Raw genomic sequence first — 18,798 nt, 5'->3', positions numbered from 1 at the left:
TGTGGGCAATATGAAAATCACACCTGAAACCAGATAAAAAGGGGAGAAGTTGAGTTTGCATTGTGTGTTTGTGTATGCCACACTATGCATCGAGAACAGAAAGAGAACTGTCTGAAGATTTGAGAACCAGTCCATGGTGTGCAACACAATCAAGAAGTTTATAACCCATGGCCCTGTAGCTAATCCTTATGGACGTGGATGGCAGGAGAAAATTGATGAAAGGTTGTCATGCAGAATAGACTGCATGGTGGATAAGGAGCCCAATCAAGTTACAATGAAATTGAAGCTGTCCTGCAGGCTCAGGGTGCATCAGTGTCTGACTGAATGATCCGTCGACATTTGAATGAAATGAAACGCTATGGCACGAGACCCAGGAGGACCCCACTGGTGACACAGAGACATAAAAAAGCTAGACTGCAGTTTGCCAATATGTACGTGAGTAAGCCAAAATCCTTCTGGGAAAGTGTCTTGTGGAAAGACGAGACCAAGAGAGAGCTTTTTGATAAAGCACATCATTCTACTGTTTGCCGAAAGCAGAATGAGGCCTACAAAGAAAAGAGCACAGTACCTGCAGCCAAGTATGATGAAGGTTCAAAGATGTTTGGGGGTTGTTCTGCTGCTTATAGCACTGGGTGCCTTGACTGTGTGCAAAGCATCATGCATCTGAAGATTACCAAAGGATTTGGGGTCACAATGTAGTGCTTAGTGTCAGTAAGCTGGGTCTGTGTCTGAGGTCATGGGTCTTCCAGGAGGAAAATGACCCCAAACATACTTCAAGAAGCACCCAGAAATGGATGGAAACAAAGCACTGGAGAGTTTTGAAGTGGCCAGCAATTAGTCCGATCTAAATTCCATTAAACACCTGTGGAGACATATTAAAATTCCTGTTGGGAGAAGGCACTCTTCAAGTATGAGAGACCAGTAGCAGTTTGCAAGAGAAAAGAGTGGTCCAAAATTCCAGTTCAGAGGTCTAAGAAGCTTGTTGATAGTTATAGGAAGTGATTGATTGCAAATATTTATTTCAAAGTGTGTACAACAAAATATTAAGTTGAGTGTGCCAACAATTTTGTCTGGCCCATGTTTGTGGTTGTGTGTGAAATTATGTCCAATTTGTATTTTTTTCTTTGTTTTTTTGTGTTGTTCCAATACACACAAAAGGAAATAAACACATGTATAACAAAATATGTGTAATTGCAATAATTCTCTGGTAGAAATACTTCATTTTCTGTAACAATTTCAAGGGTGGCAACAATTTCGGCCAAGACTGAATATGTGCAGAATTTCAGTGTGGATTCAGCAACCCAAATTTTATAGTATGAATGTGATACGTATGCCTACCCTATAATATTCTATCTTCTCCATTTTGTTCTAGATTGCATCAGCTGTTGGAGCAGATCTAATATGGGAGGAGACATTACAAAAACAGCCAGAGATTTTTGGAAAACAGAATCCTTTCAACCAAGAAATTTTAAAAAGATTTGGAGATCAAGGCGGACACTGATAATAGGATTATGTGTTTCCAATTACTGACAATACAGATTTATTGCGATGCCCTGAGAACATTGTAAAAAAATACTTTGTGTCTCAAAATGATAAAGCAAAAATAGCAGCTAAAGCAAACGCATAATGGTAGCATAATGATTCTTCACTCTAACAGTGGTTGTTTTTGATATTTTTTTTGCGATGCTCCTTATTCCTGATGAATATACGGGTTTGTAAATTGCATCCTGACAATGTGTCAAGGTGGTGCCAGTGAGGCAATAGAGGGAACACAGATTAGTTGCCACAACCATGTTGACCGCAGAATGTAAGTGGGAAAGTGGTAGAGATTTGCGTTACATCCTAGCCTGGCCATAGTAAATGGATGTCAGCTGTATACACAGCTGGCGCTCACTGATGGCAAAGAGTGGTCAATATGAGTCTGAAAGCAGACATGATTTTCTAATCTGGTCCTAATCACACACCAGATTCATAAAACTAAGAAAGTTTTACATTATGGAAATTATTAGTATTCAGCTTCATGAATTTGTAATAGATGGTGTGCACTCAATTTTTGGAGTATTTTACACCATTTTGATGTAAACTCCTTTGTGCCCTGAGATATCTCAACCCCTTGCCTCTCCTGCCAATTTTTAGTTTTTGCACTTTTATTTTATCCTCCCCTTCTTCCTAAGGGCCATAGCTTTTCTTATTATTCCATTGACCTAGCTACATGTGTGCTCGTTTTTTGTGGGCAAAGTTGTAGTTTTTCATTACACCATTTATTTTAACATAAAATGTATTTAAAAACAGGTTTAAATGTTAAATGGGATGAAATGGTGACAATGCAATTTCACCACAGTTTTTTGAGTTTTATATTTATGGTACCCATTGTAGAAATTATATGACAACATGATTTTCCAGATAAGTACAATTACCACAATACCAAACTTGCATAGATTGTTTTTTATTTAAGTGGTAAAAAAATGTACAAGTTTGCAAAAAAAATAAATAAATCTTATTTGTTGTCACCATTTTCTGACCCGTGGCGAGTTTATTATTTTTATGATTGAGCTTGTAAGGGCTTGTTTTTTGAGTCATGAGCTGACAGTTTTACTGATACATATGACACTTTGATCTGCTTTTATTGAATTGTTTTAGGGAGGTGTGGTGACTGAAAAAATGCAATTCTGGTGTTTTGATTTTTTTTCTCTCTTTACAGCGTCTTACATATGTTCAATGGATTAATGGATTATCATTGGACAGGTGGGGAATATGGTGTTTTATTATTTTTTGTCTTTTAGTCTCATCAGCCGAGGCCTGTGATTGGAAGTAACCTTTTTACCATCGGTCAGACCTGTTGGCTCACACACTGCAATCTATGTAACATCTTACCACCGATCAGAGTCTGTGTTTCCAGTGCTGTCACGCAGATGACATAGTGGAAACAACGGATGTTCAGGTTCGAGTTTGGGTACTGTTCCGGTACCCAACCAAATTTTTTTTATATATGTATATATATATATATTTGGCTGAACCTGCAGGACCCGAACATCCACAGGTTCTCCCATATCTACTCATCACTAGTGTTAACCCTTTAGGTGATGCACAGGAATTAATGCAAAGTGGAATTAAAATAATTTCTCTAAAATGTTGCTTTAGCCCCAAATTTTTCACTGTTACAAAGGGACAATGAACCCCATAATTTGTTACCCACTTTCTTCTGAGCGCGATGATACCATACATGTGAATATAAACCTCTGTTCGGGCAAACGTCATGTCTCCAAATGTAAGGAGCACTATTTGAATTTTGCAACACAAATTTCTCTGAAATAGATTGCAGGCTCAATGTCGCATTTGCACGGCCTCTAAGCTGCTTAAACAGTAGAAACCCACACAAGCAACCTCATTTTGGAAACTACACCCCTCAAGGATTTTATCCAGGGGTATAGTGACAATTTTGAACCAACAAGTACCACACAGAGTTTTACGTCATCATAATGAACAATTTCAATTTTTTTAACGAAAATGTTGCTTTAACCCCAAAATTTTTCACTTTACATGAGGCAACACAAAAAAGTGGACTACACAATTTGTTACCCACTTCTTTCAGAGCATGGAGATACCCAAAATGTAGACAAAAAGTTATTTTTGAACAAATGGCGGGGCTCGGAAATAAAGGATCATTACTTGAATATTGGAGCACAATTTTGGCTCTATTTGAAGTAAATTGTCAAATGTGCAGAGCAGATGAGGTTCAAGAAGAACAGAAAACCCTCATAAATGACTTTTTTTATATAATTTTACTCTCACTTATCTAGTGAGGTAGTGAGTATTTTGATTCAATTTTTTATACAGCTCACGCAACACACGTTTGAAAAGTTACAATTTGCATTTTTTCCACTGTCACTTTTATTAATCTTTTTTTGTATGTTCTAAGAAACACATCTCAAACTTTATTGCACTAGTTTTTAAGTGTAAAAATAAACTGCACTGTAATGAAGGGCTTTTGGTTTAAAATATGGAGGCAAATGCAGTCAACTATGTGGCAAACCTCAGTTTGTTCCAAAGATGAAAGATTCTAGGCTAGAATGACAAGTTTATCTTTCAAAGGAGAAGAAAACAGAAAACCTATATAAGAAGGAAATTCCATAGATAACAAAAGTATGTACCGCATATGACTACTACCTATATATACAGTGGGTACGGAAAGTATTCAGAGACCCATTTAAATTTTTCACTCTTTGTTTCATTGCAGTCATTTGGTAAATTCAAAAAAGTTCATTTTTTTCACATTAGTGTACACTCTGCACCCCATCTTGACTGAAAAAAACAGAAATGTAGACATTTTTGCAAATTTAATAAAAAAGAAAAACTGAAATATCACATGGTCATAAGTATTCAGACCCTTTGCTCAGACACTCATATTTAACCCCTTTCTGACGTTGGACGGGATAGTACGTCCGACGTCAGAAGCCCCACTTTGAGGTGGGCTCCGGCGGTGAGCCCAGCTCAAAGCTGCGACATGTCAGCTGTTTTCAACAGCTGACATGTGCCCGCAATAGGCGTGGGCAGATCGTGATTAACTAGTTAAATGCCGCTGTCAAACTCTGACAGCGGCATTTAACAAGTGCTTCTGGCCATCAGGCCGGAAATATGGGCACCGCTGACCCCGTCACGTGATCGGGGGTCAGCGGCGCATCGGCATGACAACCAGAGGTCTCCTTGAGACCTCTATGGTTGTTGATGTCAGATTGCTGTGAGTGCTACCCTGTGGTCGGCGCTCATAGCAATGCTGTAATTCTACTACATAGAGGTGATCTGAGCATCACCTCTATGTAGCAGAGACAATCGAGTTGTAAAAAAAGTGTTTCAAAATATGAAAAAAATAAAAGTTCAAATTACCCCCCTTTCACCTTATTCAAAATAAAACAATAAAAATAAAATCAAACATAAACATATTTGGTATCGCCGCGTTAAGAATTGCCCGATCTAGCAATAAGAAAAAGGTTTAACCTGATCGCTAAGCGTCATAGCGAGAAAAAAATCAAAATGCCAGAATTACTTTTTTTGGTCGAGGCGACATTGCATTAAAATGCAATTACGGGCGATTAAAAGAACGTATCTGCACAAAAGTGACATCATTCAAAACGTTAGCTCAGTGCACAAAATATAAGCCCTCACCCAACCCCAGATAAAGAAAAATGGAGACACTACGGGTATCGGAAAATTGCACAATTTTTTTTTTTTTTGGCAAACTTTGGAATTTTTTTCACCACTTAGATAAAAAAGAACCTAGACATGTTTGGTGTCTATGAACTCATAATGACCTGGAGAATCATAATGGCAGGTCAGTTTTAGCATTTAGTGAATCTAGCAAAAAAGCCAAACAAAAAACAAGTTTGGGATTGCACTTTGTTTGCAATTTCACCGCACTTGGAATTTTTTCCCCATTTTCGAGTACCAGACATGCTAAAACCAATGATGTCGTATTTATGTGTATATACACTGCTCAAAAAATAAAGTGAACACTTAAACAACAGTATATAACTCCAAGCAAATCAAACTTCTGTGAAATCAAACTGTCCACTTAGGAAGCAACACTGTTTGACAATCAATTTCACATGCTGTTGTGCAAATGGAATAGACAACAGTTGGAAATTATTGGCAATTATCAAGACACATTCAATAAAGGAGTGGTTTGCAGGTGGGGGACCACAAACCAGTAGCACCTCTCAGTACCAATGCTTTCTGGCTTATGTTTTGGTCACTTTTGAGTGCTGGTTAGGCTTTCACACTCGTGGTAGCATGAGACGGACTCTACAACCCACACAAGTGGCTCAAGTAGTGCAGCTCATCCAGGATGGCACATCAATATGAGCTGTGGCAAGAAGGTTTGCGGTGTCTGTCAGCGTAGTGTCCAGAGGCTGGGGGTGCTACCAGGTGACAGGCCAGTACACCAGGAGATGTGGAGAGGGCCGTAGGAGGGCAACAACCCAGCAGCAGGACCACTACCTCAGCCTTTGTGCAAGGAGGAGCACTGCCAGAGCTGTGCAAAATGACCTCCAGCAGGCCACAAATCTGCATGTGTCCGCACAAACGGTTAGAAACCGACTCCATGAGGATGGTCTGAGTGCCCGACGTCCACAGATGGGGGTTGTGCTCACAGCCCAACACCGTGCAGGACACTTGGCATTTGCCACAGAACACCAGGATTGGCAAATTCGCCACTGACACCCTGTGCTCTTCACAAATGAAAGCAGGTTCACACTGAGCACATGTGACAGACGTGACAGAGTCTGGAGACGCTGTGGAGAGTGATCTGCTGCCTCAACATCCTTTAGCATGACCGGTTTGGCAATGGGTCAGTAATAGTGTGGGGTGGCATTTCTTTGGAGGGCCGCACAGCCCTCCATGTGCTCCCCAGAGGTAGCCTGACTGCCATTAGGTACCGAGATGAGATCCTCAGACCCCTTGTGAGACCATATGCAGGTGCAGTTGACCCTGGATTCCTCCTAATACAGGACAATGCCAGACCTCATGTGGCTGGAGTGTGTCAGCAGTTCCTGCAAGATGAAGGCATTGAAGCTATGGAATGGCCCACCCATTCCCCAGACCTGAATCCGATTGAACACATCTGAGACATCATGTCTCGCACTATCCACCAACGTCACATTGCACCACAGACTGTGCAGGAGTTGGAGGATGCTTTAGTCCAGGTCTGGGAGGAGATCCCTCAGGAGACCATCTGCTGCCTCATCAGGAGCACGCCCAGGCATTGTAGTGAGGTCATACAGGCATGTGGAGGCCACACACACTACTGAGCATCATTACCTTGTCTTGAGGCATTTTCACTGAAGTTGGATCAGCCTGTAACTTCATTTTCCACTTTGATTTTGAACATCATTCCAACTCCAGACCTCCGTAGGATATTAGTTGTGATTTACGTTGATAATTTTGAGGTTTTATTGTTCTCAACACATTCCACTATGTAAGAAATAAAGATTTACAACTGGAATATTTCATTCAGTGACATCTAGAATGTGGGACTTTAGTGTTCCCTTTATTTTTTTCAGCAGTGTATATATGTGTGTATATATATATATATATATATATATATATATATATATATATATATATATATATATACACCCTAACATTCAAACGTTTAGGGTCACCCAGACAATTTTGTGTTTTCCAGCATTGCAGCATTGCAGACCTTTGGCATCCTAGCAGTTAATTTGCTTTGCTGAGGTAATCTGGAGAAATTTCACCCCATGCTTCCAGAAACCCCTCCCACAAGTTGGTTTGGCTTGATGGGCACTTTTTGCGTACCATACGGTCAAGCTGCTCCCACAACAGCTCAATGGGGTTGAGATCTGGTGACTGCGCTGGCCACTCCACTACAGATAGAATACCAGCTGCCTGATTCTTCCCTAAATAGATCTTGCATAATTTGGAGGTGTGCTTTGGGTCATTGTCCTGTTGTAGGATGAAATTGGCTCCAATCAAGTGCTGTCCACAGGGTATGGCATGGCGTTGCAAAATGGATTGATAGCCTTCCTTATTCAATATCCCTTTTACCTTGTACAAATCTCCCACTTTACCAGCACCAAAGCAACCCCAGACCTTCACATTACCTCCACCATGCTTGACAGATGTTGTCAGACACTCTTCCAGCATCTTTTCAGTTATTCTGCGTCTCACAAATGTTCTTCTGTGTGATCCAAACACCTCAAACTTGGATTTGTCTGTCCATAACACTTTTTTTCCAATCTTCCTCTGTCCAAAGTCTGTGTTCTTTTGCCCATATTAATCTTTTCCTTTTATTAGCCAGTCTCAGATATGGCATTTTCTTTGCCACCCGGAGTCGCCTCTTCACTATAGACGTTGACACTGGCGTTTTGCATGTACTATTTAATGAAGCAGCCAGTTGATGTCCTGTGAGGCGTCGATTTCTCAAACAACAAGACTCTAATGTACTTGTCTTGTTGCTCAGTTGTCCAGCGGGGCCTCCCACTTCTCTTTCTACTCTGGTTAGAGCCTGTTTGTGCTCTCCTCTGAAGGGAGTAGTTCACACCGTTGTAGGAAATCTTCAGTTTCTTGGCAATTTCTCGCATGGAATAGCCTTCATTTCTAAGAACAAGAATAGACTGTCGAGTTTCACATGAAAGTTCTTATTTTCTGGCCATTTTGAGAGTTTAATGGAACCAACAAATGTAATGCTCCAGATTCTCAACTAGCTCAAAGGAAGGTCAGGTTTATAGGTTCTCTCATTAGCCAAACTGTTTTCAGCTGTGCTAACATACTTGCACAAGGGTTTTCAAGGGTATTCTAACCATCCATTAGCCTTCTTACACAGTTAGCAAGCACAAAGTACCATAAGAACACTGGGGTGATGGTTGTTGGAAATGGACCTCTATACACCTATGAAGATATTGCATTACAAACCAGACATTTGCAGTTAGAATAGTCACTTACCACATTAACAATGTATAGAGTGTATTTCTGAATCATTTAATGTTAGCTTCATTGGAAAAAAATTGTTTTTCTTTCAAAAATAAGGAAATTTCTAAGTGACCCCAAATTTTTGAACGGTAGTGTATATATATATATATATATATATATATATATATATATATATATATATACACATATATATATACATACATACATTGTGAGGGGTTGACACACTCAGCTGCTTCACAAAGTAAACATAGGAAAGGTTTTGGTAATAGATCACCTGCTGGTTTTATTATGGACAGCATAAAACCTTAGCAGGGTTCCGCTACATAAGCAGAGCCTTTCTTTCGTAATGGTAAAAAAAAACAGAGATACAGTCCAAAAGAGTCCTTTCCCTGCAGGATTCAACCTCAGGTAGCACACAACATCTTTAGCTCCTCCTAGAGCCCTGTGGGAGTTCCTCCTCTCCCAAGACACAACCCCCACTGACTCTCAAGGCCAGCTTTTTAAGTCAGACCATATGATCACCTGACTGTGACATCATCACAGGTCCTGTCAATGCACATGCCAAAGTCAGCTCTGCAGGTGGAGATATGGTGAGCACCTTCCCACTCACTCCATGAGTGCCCACATAAAACCAGCCCATGTATACAAATTTAAATTAACCCTCTCGACAAGTAGTGTGCCGGATGAAAAATATCCTGGTTTCACATCACTGATGCCAATATGAGCAGTGACACATATCTCCCCTCATACACTGTGCCAGTGACCCTGTCACATATTCCCCACCTCTACCCAAAGCCGGGAGTTTTGGCACCTTCAGACACTATAGAGGGAATTCGGGAGAGAGCATTCATGTTACCATGTAACTTCCCTGGCCTATGCTCTACATGGAAACTGAAGTTTTGAAGGGCTAAGAACCACCTAGTCACCCGGGTGTTCTTACCATTCTTCTCTTTTAACCATCTCAGAGGAGCATGGTTCAACACTAGCTTTAACCTATGGCCTAGAAGGTAATACTTCAGTGTGTCCATGGCCCACTTTATGGCTAAGCACTCCAATCTTAACAATTGCGTAGTTCTTCTCGCAAGAAGACAGTTTCCGGCTCAGATGCAGGATGGGATGCTCTTCTCCATTTATTTCCTGAGACAGTATGGTTCCTAACCCGACTGCTGAAGCATCAGTCTGGACCACAAACTATTTGCTAAAGTCTGGTGCGACCAGAACCGGATGCTTGCACGGACCCTGCTTAATTTCTTGAAATGCCATCTCTGTGTCAGGAGTCCATTTCACCATCATCGACTTGGTGCCCATAAGGAGATCCATTAACAGTGCAGCAATTACGGCGAAATTTGGGATAAATCGCCGGTAATACCCTACAATCCCAAGAAACACCCTCACTTGCTTCTGGGAGAGCATTTCTGGCCACTTCTAAATTGCCTCTATTTTATTTAACTGAGGCTTGATTTCGCCTCTCCCGACTATGTAGCCTAAGTAACTGGCCTTCTTCCTTTCCTATGGCACACTTCTTTGACTTATGGTGAATCCAGCTTTCCTCAATGCATCGAGGATTGCCAGTACCTTTGTGTATTGCCAAGTTTTTAACACTAAGGTTTGGATACGGCTTTAAAGAAGGCTACTACTTGCGATATAACTCAATTTTCTTTCAAAGAAAATTAAAGGAATAGTGTGATTGCGTACACTTTTGTATATTTTAACATACAAAGGTTAAGTACATAAAAAGATTAAATACATATAATGATTAAGTACATATAAAGATTAAGCACATATACTCACTTCATCACCAAGGAGCTTTTAAACATCATCTGTCTGGAATATCAGAGAAGCAACACCAAGACAGAGAACCCCTGGGAAATTCACAACACTGCACTGGCATCCCCACTTATGCAGGTATGACAACACTGTACACATATAAGTACAGGTACCCAACTTTCTGCTTCTGTTTTAGTGTTGTTTCTCTGGCCTTATGTAGTGATTTACACTATGTGTAACTCTGATTCCAGCATCGACCTCTAGTGGCCAGCTTTCTGGATAAGATGAATCAGAGATACCAGGCAAACATCAGACGATGGGCAATAAACCCACACAAATGAAAAGCTCTCAATTAGATAAGTCCACAACAGACAGAGGTTAAATAAACCTCCATGTTTTACAATAACAAATAACAAACATAGAGAAACATAGAACTATTTGTGAGGTAAAAGCTTTCAGACAATAAGTAAACTGTTCTCAAGATTGTGTGACTATTGTCTGTCTGTAAATGTATGACCAGCATTGCTGCTCTGTCATGGTCTGAATGCATTCTGTATGTTTCAATATGGACTCAAAATATCCATGTTTATGTTCACACTACACTTTGGCAGATGAGTACTCCAGTCAGGGCGGAAGATGACAATGTCATCCAAGTAGGCTGCAGCATATTTCTTATGTGGAGCCAAGATTCGATCCATCATCCTGTGGAAAGTGGCTGGGGCCCCCTGCAGTCCTAAGGGCATTCTGGTGTACTGAAAACACCCATCTGACATCGAGAAGGCTGTCTTCTCCTTGGTGCTCTGGGACATGGGGATCTGCCAGTACCCCTTCGTTAGGTTGAGGCTTGTGATGTACCTTGCGGACCTCAGTTTCTCAGTGAGTTAGTCCAAGCGGGGCATTGGATACGCATAAAAACTGGACATCTTATTGAGCCTGTGGTAGTCATTACAAAACCGCTACTTGCCAACAGGCTTTGGCACAAGGGCGATGGGACTCAATCATCCACTTTTTGACCCCTCTATCACCCCGAAGTCCAGCATTCTCTTTGCCTCCTTTGAGATTATCTCCCAGTGTGCTTTGGGGATTCTATAAGGCTTGAGGTTCACCCTTACATGCGACTCTGTTGACACTTCGTGTTCAATGACCTTTGTAGGCCCTGGCAACTCCGAGAACAGATCACGGTTCTGCTGAAGCAGTTCTCGACACTGATGCTTCTGGGCCAGCGTTAGTGTCTCAGCAATAGTGATCTCCTCTACCTTGGCTTCAGGACAGGCCCCCAGGCAAGGAGCTTCCAGCAATTTCTCATGATGGTTTGAGCAAGTTCCCATGGTACACCTGGTGTGGCTTCCTGCGATCGGCTGGCGTACATTGTAATTCACGTTACCGAGTTTTTACATGACCTCGTATGGGCCTTGCCACTTGGCCAAGAACTTGCTTTCCACCATGGGGATAAGCACTAGCATGCGGTCCCTGGGCTAGAATTGCTTAGCTTCGCTGATTGGTTGTATACCCTCGCCTGTGCCTCCTGTACCTGGAGAAGATGCTTCTTTACGATAGGCATCACGTGCGCAATCCTCTCCTGCAACTGGGCGACATGCTCACTGACACTACAGTGCGATATGACCTTGGCTTCCCAGGTTTCCTTGCGATGTTCAGGAGCCCTCGCAGATGTCGACCGTACAGGCGCTCGAATGGTGAGAAGCCAGTGGAGGCTTGAGGGACTTCTCTGATAGAAAAATAGCAGAAATGGAAGCAGATAGTCCCAGTCTCGACTGTCTTTCTCAAAGACCCTCTTGAGCATGGCCTTCAAGGCCTTATTGAAGAGCTCCACCAGGTCATTAGCCTGCAGACGCCCCCAAACTTGTTAGGGATTAACTGGTGGGGCAGCGTAGCACTGATTAGGGTTACCAGACTACCAGAGTCCAAAAGTCCAAGAACCATTACCCTATTGACCGACACAGTACACGACTGTGGCCCTTGCTGGGTTGACAGTCCACCCTGCAGGCCGGATAGGTATAATAGGAGGAGCGCCTGCCTAGGCTGCAGTCCATGGTTCTGGGGACATATGACATCAGGCGGCTACGTGTCCAGGATTGTGACACTGCCAACAGACCACATCCTTCATAAGAGCCTTAGGGGACCACTCAGCAGCACTGGGATGCTCCCCATTTGTGAGTCTAGCCACCCACCATGGTGAGCCCGCCCCCCTTTGGGTATCCCAGTACGGGGATGTAGTGACTTCTGGTTTCCTGAGGGATTTCTCAATAACCTGGTATATCTTAACCACGCCAACCAGGTTGTCCGCATTCCGATGGTCACCCTGGGCAACCCAAGTCTGTATTTGCCTGGGAAGGAAGTGGATGAACCTGTCCATCACCACACGCTCGACCATCTGGGCAGGAGCAGAAGTCTCTGGCTGAAGCCACTTTTGGACCAGGTGCAACAAATCGAACATTTGTGATTGAGGGGGTTTGTCGCCAGCATACGTCCAGCGGTGGACTCGCTGAGCTCTCACAGACATTGTTACACCCAGGCATGCCAGGATTTCAGTTTTTAATTTGGCTTGTTCTTTGGCATTGTGGAAAGGTAAGTCATAATATGCCTTTTGAGGTTCCCCCGACAGATATTGTGCCAACACCTACGTCCACTGCTTTGGCGGAAGTTTCTCCTGTTCAGCCACCCTCTCGAAAACAGTCAAAAAGGCTTCCACATTATCCACCAGGGTCATTTTCTGCATGACTCGTCTTATTGTTTTCCAGACATAGTAGTCATCACCTGGGGATGGAGAGGCGACTGCCGGCCTCACATGAACCACTGCTGCGAGGTGCTCCATTTGCCGTGTTAGCGCCTCCTGCTGCTGATGAAGCTGATGTGCTAAAAGCTTATTCGTCTCCTGTTACAGCAATTTCTCCTTTTGACTGGCGAGCTGGTGTTGCTTCTGTACCTGGATGTGATGCTTCACAAGCTCCTCCATGCTGCCAGACGTCTCGGGCTGGATGGCGGCTTTTACCCAGGACATGCAGTTGTCTACAGCCTCTATGCGTGTTCCTGGAAAGCAGCCCGCATTCAAAACACCACATGTGAGGGGCTGGCACACAGGAGGGAAGTGGATTGAATGCTCTCCCCCTGTGTACATATGAGGCTATCGAAATACTATGCCAGACTATGAACTGTTAAATATTAAGAGACACGAATAAACCATTGCGGGGGATAATGTATCATATGGTATATTGGTGTGGTGGATTTGATCCCCACCAACACCAATAGGTTGGTCTGGAAAAGGCTTGTTCATCAGATTATATACGGATTATTCACCCTGATACCACTGTCTGCCCTACAGGTATGTGTTCAGTTTTGTTTTTAAGAGTTGGGAGTCTGGAGTCTCCTTAGCATAGTTCTGTCTATGTCTATTGTTAGGGGTCCCTCCAGAATCTGGTTAGAGGGATTCCCTAGTGGCTGCAGGGTACAATAGGGCCCCTAGGGTCAGTCATCGTGGAACGTGGGCGCCAATACGCTTTCCCCTAGGGTGCCAACCTCCGCAGCATAAGCAACACACTTAGGGACTCATAGATCACCCCAACAAGTATTGGACTTTTTTGAGCACTTTTCTGTTTGGTATTTGATCACTTTTTGGTGTGGACCCTATTATGGTCCTTTTAACCCCTTTCTGACATATGACGTACTATCTCGTTGAGGTGGTATGGGCCCGTATGATCACTGACGGGATAGTACGTCATCACCGATCAGCTGCGGTCACGGGGGAGCGCGGCCGATCTGGGCCGGGTGTCAGCAGACAATCGCAGCTGACATCCGGCACAGCTGACGGACCGCTCCTGGCACATTAACCCCCGGAACACTGGGATCAAACATGATCGCAGTGTTCCGGCGGCATAGGGTAGCATCGCGCAGGGAGGCGGCTCCCTGCATGCTTCCTTGAGACCCTCGGAACAACGCAATGTGATGGCGTTGCTCCAAGCGTCTCCTCCATCCTCCTCCCTACAGGCCTGGGATCCAAAATGGCCATGGGGCTCCTTCTGGGTCCTGCAGGGAGGTGGCTTGCAAGCCACTTGTGTATTGCTCTATTGGTGTTAAATAAAATATTTAAAATTTTATATGATTCTCCTTTAATTATTTCAAGTAGCTTTTTGGTTGTATAATAGGTGGCTTGCAAGCGCCTGCTCAGTGCAGGCGCAAGCAAGCCTCCCTGCAGTGCCTGTCAGATCGCTGATCTGACACAGTGCACTGCAGTGTCAGATCAGAGATCTGACACTATATAGTCATGTCCCCACTGGGACAAAATAAAAAAGTTTAAAAAAAATATTTACATGTGTAAAAAAAAAAGAAAATAATAATCCTAAATAAAGAAAAAAATATATACCTGTATATTGTTCCAATAAATACATTTCTTTAAATAATAAAAAAAACTGTCCCACTAGTTAACCCTTTCAGTGAACACCGTAAAAAAAAAATAAAGGCAAAAAACAACACCGCTGATCAAAATATGGAATAACACGCAATGAAAAGGAGGGATATTAAAAAAATGGTACCGCTGAAAACATCATCTTGTCCCACAAAAAACGAGCTGCCAGACAGCGTCATCAGCAAAAAAATACAAAAGGTATAGTCCTCAGAATAAAGCGATGCAAAAATAATTATTTTTTATATAAAATAGTTTTTATCGTATAAAAGCGAAAAAACATAAAAAAATATAAATGAGGTATCGCTGTAATCGTACTGACCCGAAAAATAAAACTGCCTTATCAATTTTACCAAACGTGGAACGGTATAAATGCCGCCCCCCCAGAAGAATTTAATGAATTGCTGGTTTTTGGTCATTCTGCCTCACAAAAATCGGAATAAAAAGTGATCAAAAAATGTCACGTGCCCGAAAATGTTACCAATAAAAACATCAACTCGTTCCGCAAAAAACAAGACCTCACATGACTCTGTGAACCAAAATATGGAAAAATTATAGCTCTCAAAATGTGGAGACACAAAAACAATTTTTTGCAATAAAAACCGTCTTTTAGTGTGACAGCTGCCAATCATAAAAAAACGCTATAAACCCCGCTATAAATAGTAAATCAAACCCCGCTTCATTCACCCCTTAGTTAGAGAAAAATAATAAAACAAAAAAATGTAATTATTTCCTCCATTTTCCCATCAGGGTTAGGGTTGGAGCTAAAGTTAGAGTTAGGGTTGGGGCTAAAGTTAGGGTTGGGGATAGGATTGGGGCTAGGGTTAGGGTTAGGGTTGGGGCTAAAGTTAGGGTTAGGGTTGAGGGCTAAAGTTAGTTTTATGGTTGGGGCTAAAGTTAGGGATGGGGCTAAAGTTAGGGATAGGGTTTGGATTACATTTACAGTTGGGATTAGGGTTAGTGGTGTGTCGGGGTTAGGGGTGTGGTTAGGGTTATGGTTGGGATAAGGGTTAGAGGTGTGTTGGAGTTAGGAGTATGGTTAGGGTTGGGATTAGGGTTAGGGGTGTGTTGGGGTTAGGGGTATGGTTGGAATTAGGGTTAGGGGCGTGTTTGGGTTAGGGATGTGGTTAGGGTTATGGTTAGGGTTGGGATTAGGGTTAGAGGTGTGTTTGGATTAGGGTTTCAGTTAGAATTGGGGGGTTTCCACTGTTTAGGCACATCAGGGGCTCTCTAAACGCGACATGGCATCCGATCTCAATTCCAGCCAATTTTGCATTGAAAAGTCAAACAGTCCTCCTTCCCTTCCGAGCTCTGCCATGTGCCCAAACAGTGGTTTACCCCCACATATGGGGTATCAGCATACTCAGGACAAATTGCACAACTTTTGGGGTCCAATTTCTTCTGTTACCCTTGGGAAAGTAAACAATTGGGGGCAAAAAGATCATTTTTGTGAAAAAATATGATTTTTTATTTTTACGGCTCTACATTATAAACTTCTGTGAAGCACTTGGTGGGTCAAAGTGCTCACCACACATCTAGCTAAGTTCCTTTGGGGGTCTACTTTCCAAAATGGTGTCACTTGTGGGGGGTTTCAATGTTTAGGCACATCAGGGGCTCTCCAAACGCGACATGGCGTCCTATCTCAATTCTAGTCAATTTTGCATTGAAAAGTCAAATGGCGCTCCTTCCCTTCCGAGCTCTGTCATGCGCCCAAGCAGTGGTTTACCCCCACATATGGGGTATCAGCGTACGCAGGACAAATTGCATAACATTTGAGGTCCATTTTCTCCTTTTACCCTTGGCAAAATAAAACAAATTGGACCTGAAGTAAATTTTTTCTGAAGAAAAGTTAAATGTTCATTTTTTTGTTAAACATTCCAAAAATTCCTGTGAAACACCTGAAGGGTTAATAAACTTCTTGAATGTGGTTTTGAGCACCTTGAGGGGTGCAGTTTTTAGAATGGTGTTACACTTGGGTATTTTCTATCATATAGACTCCTCAAAGTGACTTCAAATGTGATGTGGTCCCTAAAAAAAAATGGTGTTGTAAAAATGAGAAATTGCTGGTCAACTTTTAACCCTTGTAACTCCATAACAAAAAAAAAAAAAATTGTTTCCAAAATTGTGGTGATGTAAAGTAGACATGTTTGAAATGTTACTTATTAAGTATTTTGTGTAATATATCTCTGCGATTTAAGGGCATAAAAATTCAAATTTGGAAAATTGCGAAATTTTCTAAATTTTCGCCAAATTTACGTTTTGTTCACAAATAAACGCAGGTAATATCAAAGAAATTTTACAACTATCATGAAGTACAATATGTCTTGAGAAAACAGTGTCAGAATCATCAAGATCCGTTGAAACGTTCCAGAGTTATAACCTCTTAAAGGAACAGTGGTCAGAATTGTAAAAATTGGCCGGTTCATTAACGTGCAAACCTCCCTTGGGGGTAAAGGGGTTAATCAATAAAGTATTTTTGTATAGGGATTTCATATGATATTGGTTTGTAACCCTTGATATATCTTTTGTTATGATTGATTATGCAAATCCTTCCATCTCTTCATGTAATCCCAGATAGACAAAAGATTTTGAGATCAGAGCACTTTCAGAACTCCTTTCACGCTAAAAATTGTTGTGCTGCAGAATAGGTATTTGTGAGACACAATTATTCCAGGTTAGCATAACCTTATTTATATATTCTTTATTTTCTCGGATAAAACCCTATTGCGCTTTTGTTTGCTTCCTAGTCTGTCACTTTATGAGGTAATAACTCTGGAACACTTCAACGGATCCTAGTGATTTTGAGACTGTTTTCTCGTGACATATTGTACTTCACAATAGTGGTAAAATTTGTTCGATATGACTTGCTTTTAATGGTCATAAAATAGGAAATTTGGCAAAGATTTTGCAATTTAAAAAATTATTTTTTATGCCCTTAAATCAGAGTTATGTCGCACAAAATATTTATTAACTAAGATTTCCCACAACTTACATCTGAAACATTTTTTTGTTAGGAAACTAGAAGGGTTAAAAGTTGATGAATAATCTCTCATTTTTCCAACAAAATTTACAAAACCATTTTTTCTTCTTTTAATAAGAACCACATCACATTTAAAGAGACTTTGTGGGGTCTATAAGACAGAAAATACCCAAAAGTGACACCATTCTAAAAACTGCACCCTCAAGGTGCTCAAAACCACATTAAAGAAGTTCATTAACTTTTCAGGTGCTTCACAGAAAATGAAGCAATGTGGAAGGAAGAAATTAACATTAAACTTTTTTTTTCACAAAATTTTTTAACTTTAGACTCCTTTTTTTTTTCTCACAAGGATAACAGGAGAAAATGGACCCCAAATATTGTTGTACACTGATGCCCCATATGTGAGGTAAAACTACTATTTGGGCGCATGGCAGGGCTCGGAAGGGTAGGACCACCCATTTAACTTTTTGAACGCAAAATTGGTAGGGAATCAAGAGCGGATGCCATTATGTGTTTGGAGAGCCCCATATGTGCCTAAACATTGGAAACCCCAAGTGACCCTATTTCTTAAACTGCCCCCCCCCAAGGAATTTATGCAAATGAGTGGTGAGCACCTTGGACCACCAGGTACTTCACAGAAATTTATAAAGCTGAGCCGTGAAAAAAAAAAACATTTTTTCCACAAAGATGGTTTTTAGCCCCATTTTTTTTAGTTTAGTTTAACAAGGGTAACAGGAGAAATGGACCCCAACATTTGCTGTGCAATTTCTCCTGAGTATGCCGATACCCCTTATGTGAAAAAAAAACAACTACTGTTTGGACACACGGCAGGGCTCAGAAAGGAAGGAGTGATGTTTGGAACGCAGAATTTGATGAAATTGTCTGCAGACATCATGTTGCGTTTGGAAAGCCCTGATGTGCCTAAACAGTAGAACCCCCCCACTAGTGATCCTATATTGGAATTGTATGTTGGATCTAGTGTTTACCTACCATGTGAATTTTTTTAAGTGGTGGCATACGTGAATAGTGTAGAGTGCATCAAGTTGGCATACGCAAGTAGTGCAAAGTGCATCAGGTTGGCATATGTGAGTTGTGCAAGTCAGAAATAAATTTATTAGTCCATGGATGAGTGGTAGACTCTAAAACAGTCTTTCAGGTTTGTCACACTGATAAATGGGGTCCTTTC

General features: G+C 41.7%; 1 protein-coding gene across 4 annotated transcripts in view; it reads left to right on the top strand.

Annotated features, from left to right (window-relative positions):
- Positions 1-18,798, top strand: part of AOAH (acyloxyacyl hydrolase) — a 310,271-nt gene that overhangs the window by 222,867 nt on the left and 68,606 nt on the right. For 2 of the 4 annotated variants that reach the window (XM_077269242.1, XM_077269240.1), the window contains one exon: positions 1,373-1,648. The exons of 1 other annotated variant lie outside the window; for it this stretch is intronic. In XM_077269242.1, coding sequence (XP_077125357.1) covers positions 1,373-1,501 — 129 coding nt within the window. In that variant the 3' untranslated portion in view covers positions 1,502-1,648. Of the gene's footprint in view, positions 1-1,372; positions 2,514-18,798 lie in introns of those variants that run through there. One more of the 4 variants, XM_077269239.1, reaches the window with a different exon arrangement.

Source organism: Ranitomeya variabilis, chromosome 6 (genome assembly GCF_051348905.1).
Source record: "Ranitomeya variabilis isolate aRanVar5 chromosome 6, aRanVar5.hap1, whole genome shotgun sequence".
Classification (NCBI taxonomy): domain Eukaryota; kingdom Metazoa; phylum Chordata; class Amphibia; order Anura; family Dendrobatidae; genus Ranitomeya; species Ranitomeya variabilis.
The sequence above is the reverse complement of the archived record's forward strand: the minus strand, read 5'-3'. Positions and strand labels throughout refer to the sequence as shown.